The sequence below is a fragment of the Lepisma saccharinum genome, chromosome 26 (assembly GCF_977018435.1).
Source record: "Lepisma saccharinum chromosome 26, izLepSacc3.1, whole genome shotgun sequence".
NCBI classification, from domain to species: Eukaryota; Metazoa; Arthropoda; class Insecta; order Zygentoma; family Lepismatidae; genus Lepisma; species Lepisma saccharinum.
The window spans coordinates 5,826,680-5,850,474 of record NC_139254.1 but is presented as its reverse complement, the minus strand read 5'-3'; the positions used below and the strand labels follow the sequence as shown (position 1 = coordinate 5,850,474).

Below are 23,795 nucleotides of genomic sequence, written 5' to 3'. Positions count from 1 at the left end.
ACAATATGTTTTGAGGTATAGTGTTCAAAATTTCTGTTCACTATGTGTAAAGGCAAGCATAGGCGTAACCTGGTGGGGGCAAAGGGAATCATTTTCCCTATCCAAAATTTATACCTACACCTACAAGTTAAATATATTTTGTGAACCTCCTGGCACTTTAGGAACAAACAAAAAAAGAGTAATTATTGTGATTTTTCAAATGTATTTAGCAAATAATGTTTGACACTATTTTTATGGGACTGAAAACTTTGATTCTCTCAACCAAAGAAAGTTCCCAAGTTACGCCCAAGAAGATAGTACCGAAAAATACTTACTCGATTGTATTCTATGCATTGCCAAAATTTCATGCACTATAAATTGTGCCGTTCACATTTTCTGTTCCCAACTGTAAAAAAAATATATACCTGTACCTTCTCTGGATGCTAGGTAAAAGGATTTTCTTGGAATTGCTGGCCTGTCAAGGAAGCTATGCTTTGTTGCACTTCATCCACGCTTTACTTCAATTTATATCTACTTGTATGTGAAAACTTCAGTGTTTTAGGTTAACTGTCGAGCTAGGAAAAAGTCATCGTTGAAGGAGTGGATCTTTGGATTTTGTTGAACTTGGAATGGAGGGGAAAGAAATAGATGCAAGTGGAATCAATGACACCATATTCAAAATACCGTGGTCAGCATTCAAATGATTTCTTAATTAAAATCGTTCAAGCAAAGTTGATTCTGTGTTTCATCATTTATTTGCAGTAGTAATGTAGGTTTATGAAGATATACGGATTATGTACTAGAAACACAATTTGTAACTTTTACACAAATCAATGATCATTAACTGTAAGTTTCTTTTACACTAACTGTAAAGTAACTCAGTTACTTTCAAAGTACCAGTAACTGTAACAGAGTTACTTTTTAAATGAATAACTGAAACTCGGTTACTTGTAAACAGTAACTTACCGAACACTGTAAATAACCTGTAGCCTAAGTTCAAAACAGTACATACTTAATCTTCCTGGTGCTGTTGTATAGTACTTTGCAATCGCTGACACATTGTACTGCAGGTTGTTATCATTTCACCTTACGTGATTAATAAGAAATTTATGCCTCTAATACTATTTCTATGGAATTGGTACTTCATTGCTGAACTTGTTACTTGATACTGTTGATGTCTATACAAGTCTTCTAAGTGTTCCAACCACCCCATCACAAGGAGATTTTCTCTGGTATGTGGCAAGAAAAGCTCCATTTGGAAAAACTTCAATCAGGACAAATGTGTATTATTAATTCTTACTACATATTACGTATCTCCGTGAAGAGTATAAAAAAAATCCATGTTGAGATAAAATGCACAAAAAGAAGAATGTTCTCGAAGAAAATTTGCTAAGCTTGGGAATGCTAATGACTATGATTACAATATTTTTTAAAAATTGAAGACAGTTGAAACTAACTTAGATAGAGTGGAACTTCGATTTTACGTTGTTCAGGGGACAAAGCTGAAAAGACTTAGAATGCGAGAAAATGTAAAACCGAGGAAAATTTGCTATGTTGGGACCACGAATATTGAATGTAAAATGCAGGGAAATGTAAAATCGGGGTTCCACTGCAATTATTATTTGTAGGTTTTAATTATTCTATAAATTTTAGATAGGGAAAATGATTCCCTTTGCCCCCACCAGGTTGCGCCTATGCTTGCCTTCACACATAGTGAACAGAAATTTTGAATATTATACCTCAAAACATATTGTACTTCACACTTTGTGCTAAATACATAAGTATTTTTAATAAGATTAACTTTTAATGCAAATGATTTTTTATCACCCTGTCTCTGAACCGCCCATCCCAATTTTTCCATGAAGCATTAGTACCCACTCTCAGCTACCTGTATATAAAATTTGGGTGAAATTGAAGGGGGGACATTGCACGAAATTCGTTCTTGAAGTTAGTCATTTATTTTTCTAAAAAAAATGCATGAAACTATACATAAAATACATGATTATTGATACACTGATCAGAAACCTTATTTAAATGAAAGCTTATACTATCCTGAGCAAAAGAAATCAAACTTGAAGTTTCTACGGCAAACCTGAGAGAAGATACTATAATTTATAACCTAATGCGTGTCATTCAAAGTGGAGCCGCATGTGGCGTACAGGGAGATTTTTAAAATCGCGTAATTTCTGAACCACTTGACCAATCTAAAAAAAGTTGTCATTTTTGTAATTAGCATCAAAAGTTCTATAAGTATACCGAATTTCATCAAAATCGGAAATGGTGGGTGACATGGCCTGGATGATTTGACGTGGAATGACCCTTATTATAGTTCGAATTCAGAAATTCAAACTACCGCGTAAACAATGGGCAGACGCACTGATTCTTGTTGGTCTAGCATTTGTCTTCATGAGAAGCTTACAACAAACCAAGAACTTTATTTAGTTAATGCTCATTGTTCACAGACAAAAATACATGTTCGTTGAACATTGTTCCAGATGATATACAAAACAACTTCTTTTCTTTTAAATCATAGTTGTCCTCATATCTAATTTTCAAGAATTCGTGTTTATTTTCAAGGCACTCACTATTAATAAGGCGCGTGTGTTTGGAATGTTGTGCTTTTCACTATGCTGTTTGGGAATATAATTCAAATTATTATTATTAGTATTGTTATTATTATTATTATAATTACTGTCGCAGATCTTTGACAGAAAAATTAGCTATTGTTAATTTTTTCTACAGCATTTTCCGTAATATTTCAAAAGTCCAAGGGGGGTTAAACCCGGTAACCCCCCTTGCGTATGCCACTGGGTTACACACTCGATCTGGAGCCGCGAAAATCGTGCCACTTCCCTACGTAATGCAAAACCACATCGTCGCGATTAGCTAAATAACAAATAATATCAAAATCTTCAGTTTCATTGGCATATTGTCATAGATGCCTAGAGTTGACGAGCTGTATCTTTGCGGGTGAACCCTGCCCAAACCCGGCTGCGCAGTAGCAAGGGGGAGGAGCTAGCGGCTGCGCGTCATTATTCTTGCGTTCTGTGCTTGTTATCGACCACCCAAAGGGCGAGTAGGTGGCAACTACATAAACGTATCTCTCTCACACTCTGGCGGAGTAGCCAAGGCCACCAGCAAAGATACAACTCGTCAACTCTAGTTGATTGGTATTTGGTGTAGTGGCTAAAGATTGCATGCGTATTTCATGCTTTCCTTATTTTCAACATCTTACACCCTAAATTTCAATCCACACCCCTTAGTGTATGCTGGGCATAAACAGCCACCTGTAAAGCTGTAAGTCCAATAAATCTTAGTTGAGTTGAGTTGAGTCCACATTCCTTAGATGATTAATCTTGGCGCCGCCGCCGCTCCTACTAACGTAATATTCCAAAATCATGGTGTATTCTATTGTGACGAAGATTAGGTGGGGCAACAGTGTATGCTGAACGTCGCCCTCCGAATGAAGAATGAAGTTGAAGATGTATTATTATTGTTATTATTATTTTCCCCACACAAAAAAACAGACTTCAGCTAAGAAAGACTCGAACTCAGTATCTCTGGTGGCGAGACGAGAGGTTACCGCTCAACTGGTTCGGGTATACGATATAGAGACAGCAATTTAATTTATTGGAATTTATTTTACAATAAAAGGATTACTCGCTCGTGCAATTTGTGAAGAAAAACTTAATGTTCATGCTTCCAAGTATTCAGCGCTTTTGCGTGCACTCAAATGTGCATTCAAAAGAAACGCGTTTTCGCCAATGCATCGTGCGTTGCACTCGAAATGCGGCGCGAAACACTAATGCCATCTGGAATCGTACGTTCTCTACGTCATCATCTCGTGGACGGGAACAGGATCGAAGAAAATGGTGGTGTGGATAAAGTAATGATTTTTAAGAATAAGTAAGTAGCTCTTGTTAGATATATAGTTTTCTGAAGAAGCACACGTTTTGTAAATAAATATTTCAGTTTCAAATGAACAGTTAATGTGAGAGAAATTCGCTGGAGGAAAGAGATAGCTCCTCTCCGGGGAGGGGCTGAAAATGTGGCCATGCCGGTCTTGGTGCAGGTTGTGTTGAATTATTGTGCATTGGACTGCGAGTGCAAGCAACATTCCAATGTTAGTTATTTAATAATTTCCAAGAATTGAGTGCAATGGTTAAGATTATTATTTCTTTACAGCTGAAGGCAAGCATAACATATCGTTAGCATAATATGCAGTATAATTGCAATGGTGGAAGTTGATGTAGCACGTTTTTGTCTCAAATAGCTTTTGTAATTCTGGGCACACTATTCTGCTGAATATATTGCAAGAACATAACCAAGTTAGAAAATTAAGAACTTGGCCATTTAATACCGTAAAGCATGGATGTGTGTTCCATGCATTTGTGAGGGGTTCGATGCATGGAATTCCAAGAAGTTTGTAAGTTGATGCAATTTCATGCAGGGAAAATTTTCGAAGTGATGTGTCTTGTTGAATCAGTATTGTATGTGTGTAGTGTGTGTGTATATACATATACGCGCGCACACTCATTTTTATTATCATTTATATGTACTTTTAAGTTAGTTAGTTTAAGTTAGCTCAAAGGGGCATTTTTTCCCATCGATTTACTAATTTCGAAGCTTCATAAATAAATAGATTGATTAAAAGTAAATGTAATGAAAAGTAGTTTAATGTTGCACCTATAATTTTATAATGTAAGAAAGAAAGCTGAAATCTTTTTCAGTGTCCATTTCTTAAAAAAAAAGTATGCCATTTTGTTTTAAAATTATATATTTATAGTGGAAAAATATATAGTTAGAACAACATTATGCAACTGCTGTCACAGTGGTATTGCTTTTATTTGTTAATATCAACACACATGCAGAGGTGACATTACAATAATGTTTATTCAGTAATTGCTACTTTTTCTTGCAGGTATGTTTGCCTCTTGTTAGGCAGGTTGGTTCCATGTGTGTGTAAAAAATTGACAATTTTCCATTGTGTGTACATGAGGTGATCAGGTTAACTTTTCTCTTTAATAATAATAATTTTCTTTCATTAACTATGTTATGCTGCATGGTTAGTGCAAGTGCAACTTACAAAATGTCGACAATACGTGAAGTATAATAGCATAAGTCCTTTATAGAAAGATGCTGTCAGTCTTGCCACCTGATTAACAGTAGTTCCACCCTCCTCTCTTCCCCTCAAAATTTTTGGACACCCTCAGTTGCTGACCTTGGAGAATGCGCTTAATGAAACAAATAATCGCAGAACCACACACTAAAATTGCCTTATTCAGGACTTAAGTTTTAACGTGTACTACACGAAATTCCCCTTCCCAGGTTTTTTTTTTGGGACCTTGGAAACTTATGAGATGTTGCTTTTTTTTTGCATTATAATGCATTGGTTTTTTTTATGCACAAACATGCATTACTTCATCTGTTGTCACTGATTCACTAGCATGAGGCTGTACACCTCTATTTTTATTGGAGAGCGTATTTTTATTGGAGAGCGACTTACAAACTACCTAACTTTAAGATCTTTACTGTAACTTACGTACAAGGTAGATTGATGTAAATCTGGTTGATTGTACGTACAAGGTGGATTGATGTAAATCAGGTGATTTTTTTTTACAAAATCTCTGATTTAAATTATTTTAAATAAATAATTTGAAGAATAATGTACACAAGGATTTTGTAGATAACAGAATCACTTTCGATGAAAGTACATTAATCTCGTAATCTTTGAATAGTGTTTATTAGGCTGTAAGAAAGGAAAGGAAACATAATATGAGGTGAGGCTCATACGATGTAAACTGTAAACACGCTTAAATTGTCTTGATTTAAATTTGGAGCGAATGCAGAATATAGAGAGTGTCTCCAATTTTGTTAATATTTGGTATACTAACTAAATTTCGCCTTCTAATCACGAATCTGTTGTTAAAATGTGGGGGTCACGGGAAGAAAGGCGATTGACGTTGGTTTTTTTTTTTAGCTGTATCGCATTGTTTTACAAACAAAATTTTAACTAAGCTTGCCTAACCTAACCTTAATGGAAATGGTTCGTGGCTACCCGTGCATAATGTTAAAATTTATACACGTGACCCCTGCATTTTAACAACAGATTCGTGATTAGAAGGCCAAATTTAGTTAGTATACCAAATATTAACGAAATTGGAGAAATTCTCTATATTGTGCAATCATACCTTAAAATTCAATATTTTTTATAGCCAAAAATGGCAAAGATTTTGTGTAGAAAGACATACAAAATACTAATAATGTTAAACTGTAACATTATCATTAAACTAAATAAACATGGCAGCTGATAATGTGCGAATTACTCACAAGATTAACAATGTAAATGCAATTTTTCTCAAGTTTTTCTGCAAGTATGATATGTTTTCTTCAATTACGACGTTTCGAGAGAACTTATCTCTTCAGGTTTCGGTGTTATGAGCAATTCATAAAGTCAAAGCTTCGTCAAGATATTTCTTCCATTCAAGAAGTTATCTCTCGAAACGTCGTAATTGAAGAAAACATATCATACTCACAAAAAAAGTAAGTAAAATTGCATTTATATTGTTCAGCTACAAATACTACAAAAATATTTTAAGTTTACTTACTGCAGGAATTTAATTTTAGACAGCTAATGAAAACTATCCCACAACTTGTTCCAAAAAAGTCTTATGTGGTAATCTGTGTGAAGAAGGATCAACTAGCAATGGTTGTAACGAATGATGGTTCGATTAACACTTTTCCAAAGAAAATTTGTAGGAAAAATATTATGGTGCTTTCCACTTTTACTCCCAAGTAGACACCTGTTCATCAGAAACAAGATCTTCCTTGTAAAAACACCAAAAAAGCATTATAGGATTGTGTATATGATACCCACAACTGTAAGATGATGCATACTTGATTGGACACACACCAACACTGAAAGATTCAAAGTCTGATGGTAATAACTACAAATCTTTATATTTGATATAAAGTTCTTGTCCTGTCTGTCTTCTGTTGCACATTTCAACACCATGCACACAGATATCTTTTTCAGCCTTAGAAATACCTATAATTCAAGGTTTTTGTCCAATTGTTGCCTCCAGAAACACACTAGCAAGAAGTACCACGAAAATCTAATGAATAGTGGTCGAACCTTGTCAATTCTTCATTTGTTTCTTTCCAAATAAGGTGGAAAGGGGAAGAAGAAAGACACATTTCTCGGGCCAGTTGACGTTTGTACGGTGACAGAATTCCGCTCCTGCAGCGACAGTCAAATTGTGGAAGGGCAGCTGTACGTACTACTGTTGCCAACTAGTATTTTGGAGCAAGGTTTGTCCAAATCATGAATCGCACCAAGGTACTATATTTTCGTCTAGTACCTAACCGGTCTCAGTCGTGGTTCAAGCCAGCCTTGGCTTTGCAGACTGGCTCTAGTTGCTTCAGAGAAATAGTATCCCGATTTTATGTGGGAATTAGCTCTTTTCTGCCAATACAATGTGACACTGGCATATACCGGCAGGCCTGACCGGTAATGGCCCCTGAACAGGCATATGAATAGCCCCATAGCGCACTGCCCCAAAGTCTTCCCCACTCTTCCTTTGCATTGGCACCCCCTCCCCTTGTTACCTCTTCAGGATAGCGGAACGGCCTGCCTCTTTGTTTCTGTCGGCTGCAGAAAAAATGTCCTCTGCAATATCTACTCGACGGCAACGCTATTGCTTAATGTATTTAATAATGTTATTTTATTCAAAACAACTTTTTAATTCTTCACATTTTGCTGTTACCTGAGGTAACACCGGTTACATGCATGCCACGCCTCTGTAATTTTGCTATTGCCTAGCATCGCAACATGCAGGAGATGGGCCCTACAGAGGCATTCCTCAAAAGGTGGCCCTGCTTCATATATACAACAAAATGAATCAGTCTGAAAATTATTATTTTTAATTTAATTAAGGTTTGAATATTTGTGAATGCATATAATTTGCATATTTCACCAACAAGAATTACTATCATCTGTGGCCTATATGCTTCACAGACAATTGAAGTCAAATGTGTCACACGTAACACATTTTCGTTAATACTTTTCACGCATTCAGGCCATGTTATCATACTCATGTTTTTTTCATTTGTTAGCATACACTACAAAGTACTCCATAATTGTATGAAATTAGTTCATTATGAATATTTTAATGCTATGTCTTGTCTACAACCTTACATTTTATGTGTAAAATGTTACACATGTAATGCAGGAATGCCCACCCCCACAGCTTCCAAAACAATGCATATAATGAGAGCTTTGCACACCTCAAAAGTAACATAAGCAAATTATAATAATGATAGTTGATTGTTGACTCACACAAAAAAGAAAAGGTTGCATGTGAGATCTTTCTTTTTTCCTCCAAATCGTTAGATTAACCAAAGAAGGTGGATTTGCATACAACTTAATTAACAAATAATATTCGTTAGTATGTATGAGTGAACCTCACTGATTAGACTATGCCAAAATGCACAAAACACGACATTGACTATGCAGGATATCCTACACATTATATACGAGGGTGGTTCAATAATTATTGTCCCTGACATATAAGCAGTATTATTTTTCCACAAAGTCCCCCTTCACAGTAATGCACTTCTTCCACCTATGCTGTAAAGCCACTATGCCAGTTTCAAAGAATGTCTGTGGCTGAGCCGTGAGCCATTCTTCCGCAGCGTCCATAACAGCAGCATTTGAGGGAAAATGTGTCCCCTTGAGGTGCTCCTTCAACTTCGGGAACAAATGAAAGTCACTAGGGGCGAGGTCGGGTGAGTAGGGAGGGTGTTCCAACACATGGAAACCAGCAGCATGGATTGCGGCACCAGTAACATGGCTTCTGTGTGCTGGAGCATTATCGTGGTGAAACAGCACTTTTCGCCGCAACATCCCACGCCGTTTCTCCTTCATTGCTTCGCGTAACTTAGGGATTAGGGCTGCATAATAGTCCCCAGTAACAGTGTGTCCCACCAGGTAGTCAATAAGGAGCACACCCTTCGCATCCCAAAAAATTGTGGCCATAACCTTGCGTGCTGATGCTTGCACCCTGAATTTGCGGGGGGGAGGTGAATTGCTGTGCCGCCACTCCATACTCTGTCGTTTGGACTCGGGATCATAGTGGTGGAGCCATGTCTCATCCACTGTCACAAATCTATCACAGAACTGCTTCAGGTCTGCCCCCATTAGCTCCAAACCAGCCCTTGAACATTGAACTCTGTCTTTCTGTTGTTCACGGGATAACATTTTGGGGACCCATCGCGCTGACACCTTTCTGAATCCCAAGTGTTCATGCACAATGGTTTCCACTGAGCCTACAGAGATGTGCATGATGTCTGCTAACTGTTGCACCGTGATTCTTCTGTCAGCCATAATCATGTCATGCACAGCATCAATGTTTTCTGGGGTGGATGCTGTTGTTGGAGGACCAGCACCAGGGGCCTGTTGACAGCTTTCCCTACGGCAACGGAAATCGCGGCACCAGTTTTTTACCACCTGGTAGGTAGGAGCCCCATCACCCAACACACTGACCATGTCCTCATGAATCTCCTTTGGGCTTAGCCCCTTTTTCTGGAGGTACTTGATGACAGCTCGTTGTTCGGTTTTCTCCATTTTTCAAACTAAGTGCCACCTCTCACACCTAAAACGAGAAAAACAAATTTACTATAGCACCTACGGTTCTGAAATTTTGCATATAGGCATCTAAGACATTAGGCTACAATATCCCCATCATTCATTGCAATTCATATACTTTAAGTATGCCGGGGACAATAATTATTGAATCGCCTATGTATAATTCACACAAAAGGAACTATGAATATTTTTTATGAAAAGATACCCCTCTCCAGGGTTCGAAAAATCCCGGTCGCCATGTCGACTGAAAATTTCAGCCTGGCGACTGTGATGTCTTGCTGTAATATTGCCGTATTTTCATTAGCCATTGATTTATTTTCCTGGTGCCTGATTTTCAGAGCTGTCATCTGGTTTCGAAGGAGATTTTTCAAGCACTGCATATCCTATACTAATGACACCTAGCGGCACAAGCCGTAACTACATTGGTAATCCGTGCAACATTATGATTGTTTTTTTTTGGTACCTCCTCATATATTAGACAGCATAACTACTACATAAGATAAACACAAACACACTAGACAGCACACCAACTACACAAGTCAAACCACATACAAGCACACCACAACTACTACACAAGACAAACACAAACACACTAGACACCACAGCCACTACACAAGACAAATTCATACACTACACTGCACAAGACACACAAACACACAACAACCACTACACAAGGAAAAACAAACGCACAACTACTACTACACAAGATTATGAAAAGAAAAGTCTGCTGGATAAGTACAATGAAAATCTGGAGATTTTTTTTATGTATATTTCCTCAAAATATCTTCATTAGAATTAAATTTCTCCGTTTCCCAGGGACGCCCGTTTTTTTAGATAATGCTGGATTTTTCCATTATACCAAACACTGAGTGCTAGGTGCCAATGAAGTTCAAATTTTGCTAGGTTTAGAACTATTATGCTAGGGCTGGCATCACCGATTGAGGATATTACTGAAGCTTCCTCATGGTCTCGTAAAACTGGGCAACCCCCTCCCTCCCTTACACTGCCGCTCACCCATCTGGCTGTAGGATGACGAGAAACCTTCGTAAGCGACAGACAAAGACAGACTGAATCATCTTTCGGCAGCATATCTGAAGCGAGCAAGTGATAGCAGATTGACTCTTGACAGTTGAGTAGCGAACCTGCATTGCGCTCATAATTTTATAACGTGCATTGAGCTCTTAAAAAGTAGAGAACTGGAAATAAGTATAAATCAACTGTAGGAAGTTCCTCACTTCCTACATGGAGGAATCGCCCCTGTAATCTCCAGATAAGAAAAAAGTGTTGTTTCAAATGTTAAATTACACTAAATGCGATAAAATTATTCTAAGATCTATTATTATTATTATATAATTATTATTAATTTATTATTATAATTTTCTGACGACTGTGGTAGTCTTAAATTCAAAATAGTCCCCCGTTCGGATCTCCGGGTGGGGACTACTTTGGGAGGTCCCTGGACTAAGGATAAGATCTACATTAGGAATAAGGATATTAAATTAGGCACCTGGAATCTTCTGAGCCTTTACCGGCCTGGTGCATTTCAGTGCACAGTTAATGAAATAGTTAAGTATAAATTAGATGTAGTAGCTGTCCAGGAAGTTAGGTGGCCAGGAGAAGGGAATTGTAAAACTAAAAATTATACTTTTTTCTATGGTGGTACTGAAAATCATAATTTTGGAACAGGCTTTTTTATAAATAATAGAATTATCTCGGCTCTTAAAACAGTAGAATTTATTAATGATAGGATATCATATGCAGTTTTACAGGGTAGGTGGTGTAAAATTATTTTAATAAACATACATGCACCAACGGAAGATAAAGATGATAATACTAAAGATGATTTTTATACAGAGTTAGAACAGGTCTTTGATAAATTTTCTCAGTATGATATGAAAATTCTGTTAGGTGACTGTAACGCACAGATTGGCAAAGAAGAGACATTTAAACCCACGATTGGTAAAGAAAGTCTTCATGAATTAAGTAATGATAATGGTATAAGATTGATTACTTTTGCAACCTCAAAGAATTTAATTGTGAAAAGTACCACTTTTAAACATAAAGATATCCATAAATATACCTGGTCTTCTCCAGATGGTAAAACTCATAATCAGATAGATCATATTCTCATTGATAAGAGAAGGCATACTAGTATAATTGACGTTCGTACACATAGAGGTGCTGACTGTGCCAGTGACCATTATTTAGTAATTGCCAAATTAAGAGAAAGACTCTCGGTGATAAATCATAAGCAACAAAATCTAAAAGTTATAAAATTTGATACAGGAAAGTTTACTGATGAAAGAATTAAGAAAGATTACCAAATTAAACTGTCAAATAGATTTGATGTTTTGCAGGATTTAAATGATGATGAAAATATAAATGAAACAGACGTAAATAAGAATTGGGAGCACATACGTAATGCAATAGAATCAGCAGCTAAAGAAAGTATAGGATACCATAAACCGAGAAAAAGTAAGCCATGGTTTGATAATGAATGTCATAATCTAATAGAAATAAGAAATCAGGCTAGACTTAGGTGGTTAAATAACTCTGATGATACAAATCTAAACAATTATAATAGAATAAAGCGAGAAGTTAACCGCACGTTTAGGAGTAAAAAAAGAGATTACTTGAAAAGCAAAATTAACGAAATTGAAACAAACAGCAAAAATAAAAATATCAGAGATTTATATAAAGGTGTAAATGAGTTTAGAAAGGGGTGGCAACCTAAAGTAAACTTCATAAAAGATAAAGACGGTGATTTTCTAGCTGACCCAAGCGATATTCTAAATAGATGGAAGAACTACTTTAATGACCTTTTAAATGTTCATGTAGGAGATAAATCAGAAGTAAATGAAGTCCACACAGCAGAACCTTTAGTTCCAGAACCTAACTTGACTGAAGTTAAAGATGCTATTAAAAGGCTAAAGAATAACAAAGCACCTGGCATTGATTTGATACCAGCTGAGTTAATTAAATATGGTGGAAATTCATTAATATGTCAAATTCATAAATTAATTTGTTTAATATGGAATAAAGAAGAAATCCCTCAACAGTGGAAAGAATCCATAATTGTTCCTGTGTTTAAAAAAGGTGATAAAATGAACTGCAATAATTACCGTGGAATTTCTCTACTCTCAACAACATATAAAATATTATCTAACATTCTTTTAACAAGACTAACCCCATATGCTAATGAAATTATAGGTGATTATCAATGTGGATTTAAATGTAACAGATCAAATTTTTCACATCAGACAGACACTTGAAAAAAAGTGGGAATATAATCAAAATGTCCATCATCTATTCATTGATTTCAAAAAAGCATATGATTCGGTCAAAAGAGATAAATTATATGATATATTAGTAGAGTTTGGAATACCTAAGAAGCTTGTTAGTATGATAAAAGTATGCACCAGTGAAACAGAAAGTAAAATTCGAGTGGGTATTAATGTGTCTGACAAATTTACAATTCATGATGGGTTAAAACAAGGAGATGCATTATCTCCATTGCTCTTTAATTTTGCCTTAGAATATGCTGTAAGGAAGGTAAAAAACTAAAGAAGGACTAAAATTAAATGGTGTGACTCAGTTGGTAGCATATGCAGATGATGTAGACTTACTGGGGGATGATGTGAATACAATTAAGAATAATGCTAAAATATTTTTCAAAACTGCTAAAGAGATAGGTTTGGAAGTTAACAAAGAGAAAACTAAATATATGCTTACAGGCCGAAACCAAGTGTTAGGTAATAATCAAAATCTAATTATTGATAACAACTAGTTTGAGCCAGTTTCCAAATTCAAATACTTAGGAGTAATATTAACAAATGAAAATTATATTAAAGAGGAAATAAAAAGTAGGCTTAATTCAGGAAATGCATGTTACTTCTCTCTTCATAAACTTTTGTCTTCTCGTTTAATATCTAAGAAACTAAAAGTTAAAATATACAAAACATTAATTTTGCCTGTAGTATTATATGGATGTGAAACTTGGTCCCTTACATTGAAAGAGGAACATAAATTGAGAGTATTTGAAAATAAGATCCTTAGGAAAATCTTTGGACCTAAAAGGGATGAGGAGACAGGTGAGTGGAGAAGGTTACATAATTTAGAAGTACATAATTTGTATTCATGTGCAGATATTATTAGAATAATTAAATCAAGAAGACTTAGGTGGGCAGGCCATGTGGCACGAATGGGAGAGGAAAGAGGAGTTTACAGGATTCTTGTTGGGAAACCTGATGGTAAGAGACCTGTAGGAAGGCCAAGACGAAGATGGAGGGACAACGTTGAGATGGACCTAAGGGAAATCTGTAGGGATGGAAAAGAGTATATAGAACTTGCTCAAGATAGGGAAAGATGGAAGGCCTGTGTTGCTGCAGCCATGAACCTTCGGGTTTAAGAAGGCTAGGGAGTTAGTTAGTTAGTTACCTCCTCATATATTTTCCTGCATTTTAGTTTTAAACCTCGCATGGAATTTCACAATGAAGGAGGTTCCAATGTAGTAAGCTAGTAAAGAATTTGTATGCTTCTTTTGAAAATGAAGCATATAACCATGTTAATTTTTCTTCAATGTTCTTTTCTATTTGTGTGTGTTGACATATTGACTGGAGTCTCATTTACGACCTGCTATCATTCATTGTCTCAATTAACACAAAATGCTATAACATAAGCAATTGAATTGAATTTTAGTTTTAAAAAGTCAATTTGAAATTATATTGTATGCCAAATTATGTTTTATGCTTCTAAGGGTCTTGGCAGTTGACTGATTTTCACCTGGTCCCCAGGGACATTAGTATTGCTATTGCAATGGTATGGATTATTACTTTTCTACCTATTTTTAATTACTTCGAGTAAAACATAGGCTTTGCTTCATAATTTGAGCCTAATAATACATTTTTATAGTACCAAGAAATGTTCATTTTGCATAATTTGCCTAAAAGTGCCTTTTTCTTCTCCCGCTTTTGTATGTTGAACCGAAAACTGTCCTTTATGCATGGGTGTTCATTTGTCTCTTGATCGTTCTCTCAATTTACAATTTGCCCACCTCATGGAGATGAGCTAGAAGCAACAAAAAATAAGAAAAAAATATTATACATTACAGGAAAATTTAATTGAAGTTATCCTTTTTTTCCCCCTATTCTACAGGTTTTAGTGCATATATAAATCCACTGCTTAGCTAATACTTTTTGTGCATCATGCAACATTTTTCTCTTTTCCAGAGTTTTTCGAATGGTGCTGTGCTAAGTGATACAGTGATAGTTTGGTGGTGAGTGCAACTGAACACTCAAAATGGGGATTCAGGACTTGCAGACATTTATTGAAACCCAAGTGTCATCAGCGAGTGTTCCCGTGGACCTGTTGAAAATAGCTCGGGGTGTAGCAGTGCAACGAAGACCACAGTTAAGGGGAAAAGGGATCATTCCACCAAATAAGTTATGCTTGGTTGTTGATGGTGAATGTTGCTTGGACAGACTCTATGGAGGATATTTCTCAGGTAAATCTAAACACACTCTCAGATGTATATTTTAAAATTTAAAGTGCGAAGTATTTGGGGTGACCATAATATTTTGACCCCCAAAAATATATCCTACAAGTTCTTCCTAATACCTATAACCTAAGCAATTTCATGCCGATAGTCTAATACAGGGATCGCAAGCTACCGGTAGCTTGCGGGGCCATTTCCAGTAGCTCGAGAGGGCTATATCTAGAATAGACTAGATAAGAGCCGCAATATTTGAGTGAAACTTTGGCAGAAAGATCTGCTTTTGCAGAAGGATGAACATCTGGACGGTATAGGTGTCCACATTGGAAGAAGAAGAAAGACAACAAGCGTAGTACGTCTCCACATTGGAATAGGTAGGATGTTCTTCAGTTTTGTATGTTTTCTTTATTTTACTTTCACGTAGGTTAGGTTATGAGTGTTCATTGAACACTGCAAATCAGAAGACTGACTCAAGTTTGGAAAGAACATGACTAGTTATCACCAGTGAACGAACCTAACCTAAACCTTACCTACGTGAAAATAAAATAAAGAAAACATACAAAGGATCAGTCCTTCCGATTTTCGTATATCGAGAATGTGGATACACACTGCTGTTATTAAATGTGGAGACATACTACACCTATACTACACCATCTGGACAACTCGTTCCAATATCTGTGACAACCTATTCACCCAGTGTAACTTATCCTTCTCATTAATATCTTAAGAAGCAAGATGATTATTATTTGGGGCAAGTTTTTAAATTTTACTGTGTTTGTAAGAAAAGTATTTACATGTTTTTTACTCTCTTTAAGAAATTACAGCCTCCTGTGTCTTGCATAGAAATTAAAAATAATGATTTCATTTATTTTTTTAAATTTAGCATTGTGCCACTTTTGGCTAATGGTGGTGATGAGGATGAGTGATAATATGATTAGCTTGATGAAGTAGCACTCACAAAGAAAACACATGTTAATGCCTGTCATCTTAGTGCTGTAAAAAAAATGATTATGTATCTTAGTTTTTGAAAACCAAGAAAGGATTGTAAAACATTCAATCCACTCTTGGTAGCTAGTTATGTATTTTCAAATGTCGGAAGTAGCTCAATGACTGTGAGAGTTTGAAGACCTCTGGTCTAATACCATATGTTTCTGCTATTGTTGCACCTATTCGCGATTAAAATTAACCGATATGCCATGTGGTATGATTTGCAGGAACCACTCAATGTAGGACACGTTGCTGTGTTGAAGCTGTTCAAAGCATGGGGAATGTGCGAAAAAGTAACGTCTACAGTTCAGATTTGGGCTCTAAATAGTTTATGGGTCAGAACAAGTGAAAAGTTTCACATGTTTCCACCCCCGAGGAATGAACAAAATGAAATTTGTAAATTAAACAAGGAAAACAGATTGATTGACAGAAGACTGGCATAGGGAAAAATGCTGAAATGCAGCAAGAAAATTACAAAGATTGCAGGAGTTTGCTTGCTTTATTTTTCAAAACCGTTTTATATATTACCATAAATATAAAGTTCTTAATTTTACTTCATAAAAAAAGAAAAAAAAAACACATTTTTTTCTTCGAAAAGTTGTTAAGTGTCTTGCCCAATGCATCCAGATGAGCAATGCATTATGTGTGAAATTTGGAACAGGTGCAAATATTAAGTGCGAAGATGAAAATAGTTTGAGAATGAACTCATGCCTTAAATTTAATCAGAGAAAGAAAATGTACATGTGAATGTTGCGGTTTCATTCAGTACGATGCATTTTTTCAGTAAAGATATCCTTGTCTGGTCATGAAATTGTGAAGTGAATTGTATTATTAAAATGAGCCTACCATTTTGGAAGAAGAACTGCAACGATAAGTTCGCATATTTTTTCCCGGCCCCAGCTTTTCAAGTACAAGCCAATGACTTTATTTTGAAATCATTTTCCAGAGCCCCAGTTGCAACATGAGCTGTAGATGATACAGCACTGCTTTGAAGGACCAGTGCTTATACATATTTTTGTCTGCTTATAGTAATTAAACGCTTCGTTCCCAGCACAGCTTCACCATCGTTATAGTTCCTGGTATTCACATGTTTAAAAATATTGCGTAACTTCAACGTTTTTTCCACAACAGCCATGACCATGCGCTACTACTAACTGAACGTAAACAAGGATGTATCCTACATAGAGTGGCCATATTGGAAGCGACACTAGCACTCAGGTGGTAATTTTAATCGCTAATTGTCAGCAGCACATTCTTGAATTGTTTAAGAAGAGAAAATTACCCATAAACTTTTATGAACTTGGGATGAATTTCCTTTTTTATTAAACATTCTTTTGCATAGAATTTTTATCACACTACGGGATTGAATTTTACCCATTTTAAGGAATATGCACAACACATCTGCTTCAGACAGATGCATAAAGAAACAACACCTTTTTTCACAAAGAAACCACCTGATAGAATGACTTGCAATTTTACATATACTGTATGCTTATGATAATGTACCAACTAAAAAAATCTTGCTAATAGCATTTCCATTTATGGTCAAGACTAGTCTCGTAAAATGTAGGCTATTGCACACTTGCACTAATTCTCCCCCCCCTTTTTTTCACAAACAAACTTATTTTTCACAGACGAGCTGGATCATACCTGTGCACCGTGGCCAGAGTCATTATCAGGATATTAAAATAAAATCTACTTTGAATTTTCTATACAAAATCTGTGTTTTATTTGCTTATGGTTCTGTCTGAGCAAATGTCATTACTAGAGACTGGATTTTAAAGGAAAGTCCTTTTTTTTTATTTATCAACATAGTCACGGAATAAATAAAAACAGTGTTGCTAATTATCTTTCATCAACAAGATTACATGGTTTTGACTTCCCTTTTTTTTCCCTTTTACAGCAGACATTCCCCTTTTACCTTTTTTAAAATATGTTCCTTTCTGGTCCCTTCAGTAGCTATTTTGTCAGACTGCATTCCTTTTCACCCCCACCCTTTTTTAAAAAAAGCATCTTCGTTGGTCCCTTCATTGACAAGATCTCAAATATTTTCTGTGGCTGTTTTTTTCTGAACAAAACATTCAACAATCGTCTATTTGGTTCACTTTAGAGGAAAGAAAGAACAAGCACCCTCTAGCTTATCTTCTCTCAATGAGTAGTGGGGAGTATGTTGCATTGATTGTTGCGACAAGGGCTTACGCGGAAAGAAATGCATTGAAAGCAGCATTTAGACTTTTATTGTGAAGATTTTTAGAATAGTGTGCGACAGTGACTACAGTATTAAATGTCAGTGAAATGGCAAAGCCAGATACAAGTGGTAGTAAGCTATGGAATGTGGTAAGCTGTTGGCAATGTTGCAAGGAAGAATTCATCAAAACAGATGGTAAGATTATTCGCTGTACTTTACCTTCAAAAAATGGAAACTATAGTTTATTTTTGCACTCCACTAAAAATTTTATTTTAAATGAGAGCACAATATATACCATTCATATATAAAAAGGTATACGTTAATATGAAATTTAATGTATCCCGCTTTATATGTGAATGGCATATATTGTACTTTCATTTAAAATAGTATTTTCAGTGAAGTGCAAGAAAGCTATAGTCCTTTTTTGTCCTTTTTAGAGGAAATTTTATCCCTTTAAATCCTGTCTCTAGTCCTTTCGAAATATTGTTCTCTTTGTTCCGAGACAGTTTGACAGTGTCATGTGGCAACACCCTGTATTTGTCTGATTTCTACCTATGTATACTGTTGCAAGACTTGGTGATTCTTTTAACATCGAATTTTAGTTAGGTTGCTATTTACACAAACTTGCGTCATTAGGTATCTAGTGAGGCATCTCTTGTACTTTTGCTGCAATTGGATATTTTCAGTGGAGGATGTTGTGTGTACATTGTACTTTGATTGTTGCAACTATGATTACAAGTAAGTTATGATCATATCAGGGAATGGTTGGGGTGGTTGTCTGCCGCTATCTTCCTCTTGCATTTCAAGCACCTTATTGTCCGGTTGTGATGATAGTGGTCGTCATGAGGAAGGAGAGAAATTGACACTTCTTGGTGAAGGTGTGATGCATTAATCGTTGCATGCTTCAGTCAGATTTGTAACAAGTTAATACAGCTGCCAAGACAGTAGTAAGCTCTTGTTATTTGTATTAGTTACGATTTCTGATCAAGGTGGCTTAATTTTTTTTCTTAGAAGAAAATTATAGAATAATGTAATGTACAAAATGAATTTGTAGATATCGGAATCACTTTTGGTGAAATTATATTAATCTCTTTAATCATTGAATTGTTTATTAGGTTCTAAGAAAGGAAACTAAATGTGTACTAATAGGGTAAACCTCAGACAAAAGGAAATATAATATGTAAACTGTAAACATTTTCATCTCGATACGAAACCTACATTCAATTCAATGTAACAAATCCGAGAACAAGATACATTTTCATCTCGATACGAAACCGAGAAAGAAATATATTTCAAATTATGAAAAAAAACGAGAACGAGACAAACATTTTCAATTCGATACGAAACCAAGAAAGACATTAATTTCACACTATGAAAAACCGAGAACGAGACAAACATTTTCATCTCGATACGAAACCGAGAAAGACATTCATTTCAAACTATGAAAAAACCGAGAACGAGACAAACATTTTCAATTCGATACGAAACCGAGAAAGACATTAATTTCACACTATGAAAAACCGAGAACGAGACAAACATTTTCATCTCGATACGAAACCGAGAAAGACATTCATTTCAAACTATGAAAAAACCGAGAACGAGACAAACATTTTCAATTCAATACTAAACCGAGAAAGACTTTAATTTCAGACTGAAAAACCGAGAACGAGACAAACATTTTCATCTTAATACGAAACCGAGAAAGACATTCATTTCAAACTATGAAAAACCGAGAACGAGACAAACATTTGGTTTAATTTCAGGTGGCTTAATTTTTTTTTCGTAGAAGAAATTTATAGAATAATGTAATGTACAAAATTAATTTGTAGATATCAGAATCACTTTTGGTGAAATTATATTAATCTCTTTAATCATTGAATTGTTTATTAGGTTCTAAGAAATGAAACAAAATGTGTACTAATAGGGTAAACCTCAGACAAAAGGAAATATAATATGTAAAATGTAAACACACTTAAGTTTCTCTTAATTTAAAATTTAGATTGCCAAAATTGATCTACAAATACTATAAAAAGATGTGTTGTTACAACTATGTAGTAATCCAGAATGTTTTATTTTCACTGGAAGAAAATTTACTGAAATTATAGTTTCATTAACATGCTCAAGAAACATTTCCACAGGTTCATGTGTACAGTATCATGTATATTTGCATATATTTTTTTAATTTGCTTTAATCAAACTGTTCAAATATTTTACAGGACAGTTTGCCGAAAAAAAGCCTTTCTATAAAAAAATATAAATTATAAATAAAATAAATTGTCAAAAATGATTTTTAAATAAAAATCGGGTATAGATAGAGGCACATATTTTTGGTAAATAGAAAAGCAAAATTTCGGGTTCAAGAACTGTAAATAAAATAGAATTCCGTTGAACAGCGACAGTTTTAGGTGTGGATGTGGTCTGCTAATCATCACATGCCTCAATCAGAATTGTAACAGATTATATCGTGCAGATGATTTCAGGACCAATTCTTTTTTTTCTTTTAAAGGGCAAAATTTTGTTGAAGTACTTTTTTTTCTAAATTGAGACACATTTTTCTTAAGTTTTTCATCCTCCCAAGAAAACCAGTGTATGAGTGAAGGGTCATTTGAAATTTGATAGTCACTTCAGTCTAGTGATGGGTCGTTCGTGAACGAGTCGTTCAAAAGTAACGACTCTCTCTTGTGAGCGGTGAACGACTCGTTCACCAGAATTGAACGACACGTTCAAAGAGTCGTATGTGAGCTACGACTCCTCCGCCCGCCAAGCAACTATTATTCCATTATTCCCTCTCCTTTCCACGAATTTTGCGAGGAAGGCGCATGCGCAAGTGTATACTCGCCTGGCGGCCGGATTTTTTTAAAGAAAGCAAGTCGATTCTGCGGGCAGCAAATGGGGACTGGAGAGGAGAGGGAGGGGGGGGGGTCCTCTCTGTTCCTTTTCCCTACCCCTAGTTGAGTAAAGCTGGCTGAAACGTGCCGTGTACGATGAGAGGGGAAGGAGCATGCTCGCGAGTCGACTCTTTCCTTCGTTCAAAGAGTCGTGGCACACTTTAGCGACTCTTTGAACGAAGGAAAGAGTCGACTCGCGAGCTCGCGAGTGTTGTTTGCAGAGAAAGAGAGCGCGCAACCTCAGCCCATGACGGGCAGCGAAGAACAGCCAACAAATTTGTCCTGTAGTTTCAAGTTCGGCCAAACCATTAGCGCTAAAATTACAAGAAATTAAATGTTAGTAAAAAATATTAGGGGAGTCTTGTAAAGATTTTGGGAAGGTGTTAGGCACAGACCTCTTGATTACAATATTCCGATTAGCCTATTTTGAGTTGTTATTGTTTAAGTCCACTTTATGTGCAGATAGGATAGTCGGGACTGGACCTACAGTTTAAAGTGGGATCCGAACCTCCACTTTGTATTGAACACGGTACCCCTTGATTACCGGCGACGTTATCACTACGCCATCGGGGAGACCCGATTAGCCTATTGGAGCATAAAAGTGGACTTATAACAATTTTTGCCAAGCAAACCATTTTAATACATGACAGCGTTAACCACTATGCTATTAAAGTGAATCAGAAAAGGCAGGCAGTAATTTATAATTTGCAACACAAAATACTTAGTGTGGAAAGCGATTGTTACTTTTAATTATTTTCTAAAGCGCCGGCCTCCATGGTGGAGTGGTTAGTACACCTCATTACTCATCCTGATCTTCGCGATTACCCAAAAAAAGTGACAGAAAGGCGAAGTAAAATAAACCAAATCAATCGACCAATCATTATTTTCTAAAGCAAGATCAAAGACAATAAACACCTTTTGTTTTCTGTTACTCCAAATCCAAAGATGACGTAATACAAGCAGCAAGCACAAGTTCAAATGATAAACCTTTAGTGAAAATAACAAACATGTATTGAAACAAAAATTATAACTTACAATTTTTTATATTCAGTTAAGAATTACCTAATAGAACAAACCACATGATAATGAATTAATTATAAGTGGACTCGTGAAATGAAGCTCTTTTTATATTTGAATACTACATTATGTTCTGTTTTTCTGATTTTTTAATAAAGAACCTGAGAGACAAACACACGCTCACACACGCAGTTATACATAATTTCTTATAATCCGATCTATAATAGATATTCATTATTCATTAATTTAATATAATTTAATATATTTTGTGTAATACAAGGAACAGATTTGAAATTATGCGGGGAACGGTGGGGATTTCCCCTCTAACGATCATATCATGCAATTTCCCTCTCTTTCTCTCTGTATGCATGTGTACATACATATACTTATATATTATACACGTGAGATTAGAAGATTAAAATTTAAATCACATTGAAATGATAACGTTATTAGAGACGAATCACAAATTTACACCAATAGAAACACAGCATTATATACAAAATAAAAGTAAAACACAAATGAAAAGCAAAGATAAATATGAAAATTCAGTGCGGAAAATCATTGCAAAACAAAAATGCAATCAATAAAATTAATATTGACAAAACTAACTCAAGTATTCTATAATGTATGCCGGCGTGGTTAGCACATCAAGGGTCTCGAGAAATATAGTTTAAGGGATGTAAGGGATGATCCTTCCACGTAGTACACCCAATTGTCAACCTCACTTCCACATAGTACACCCTGGACTGCATTTTGCAGACTAACGAGGCTCTGGCGTCTATACCTACGGCCAGTATAATTTTCGTAGGAATGTGTGTGTGTGTTGTCCTGTGTTTTGTCCTTATGTGTGCTGAGTGCCTTTACAGCCTCAGCTTTTAACCGGTCAGATTATTTTAATATTTTAGTTACTACAGGACATTACAGTTATGTTATTTTAGTTCTGGTAAGGGGCTGGATCCCGTATAAAGTGAAGGGTGCAAAATAGCCTAAGTGACGCACACAAAATTTTAAATTCATATTCAATCATAGCTTTTAGTATAAAACAGAGATGTGATGGGGAGGGCCGGCCCCCGTGGCGGAGTGGTTAGCACATCGCGGCACGAGGGCAGGGAATCCTGAGGCCGATATTCGGTGGAAACACATAGCGGCTCGGGATACCACTTTTGCCCAGGCTTTGCTCTTCTGCCACTTTGGCTAATCGCGAACATGAAAATCAGTGATGATATAATGAAATTGATGAAGTGACACTCAATTCCGAGATTCCTCTTAGCGCACTGTTCTAACCACTCCTCCACAGAGGCGACTGAAATTGTTGGAAGTGAATCAGTTTCACAAGTAGCAGGGCATTACAAAATCGCAATGAAAACAGGGCCAACCCTTCCAAAGTTGGTGAGATGATGAGAGACACTCTGTGTAAAATGTACTGTCCGAGAATCTCGTTTCATTGGAGTAACGATACCGATTTATGCTTTGAAATCGATAAGCGAACAAGACCTGACAGGTGTTTTTAACTTGAATCAAATCACGAACAAGATATGCATTCTCATTCACGAGTTGAAACGATGTGCCAAGTCATCTTGTCTCACCACGATACTCGAT

At 36.0% G+C, this 23,795-nt stretch overlaps 1 protein-coding gene across 2 annotated transcripts in view; it reads left to right on the top strand.

The window, feature by feature from the left end:
• The first annotated feature begins 3,779 nt into the window (after positions 1–3,779).
• LOC145979700 (constitutive coactivator of PPAR-gamma-like protein 1 homolog) overlaps positions 3,780–23,795 on the top strand; it is a 112,387-nt gene continuing 92,371 nt past the window's right edge. Inside the window, exons 1-2 of one of the 2 annotated variants that reach the window (XM_083112675.1) lie at positions 3,780–3,885; positions 14,854–15,128. In XM_083112675.1, coding sequence (XP_082968801.1) covers positions 14,924–15,128 — 205 coding nt within the window. In that variant the 5' untranslated portion in view covers positions 3,780–3,885; positions 14,854–14,923. Of the gene's footprint in view, positions 3,886–4,049; positions 4,406–14,853; positions 15,129–23,795 lie in introns of those variants that run through there. The other variant, XM_083112676.1, reaches the window with a different exon arrangement.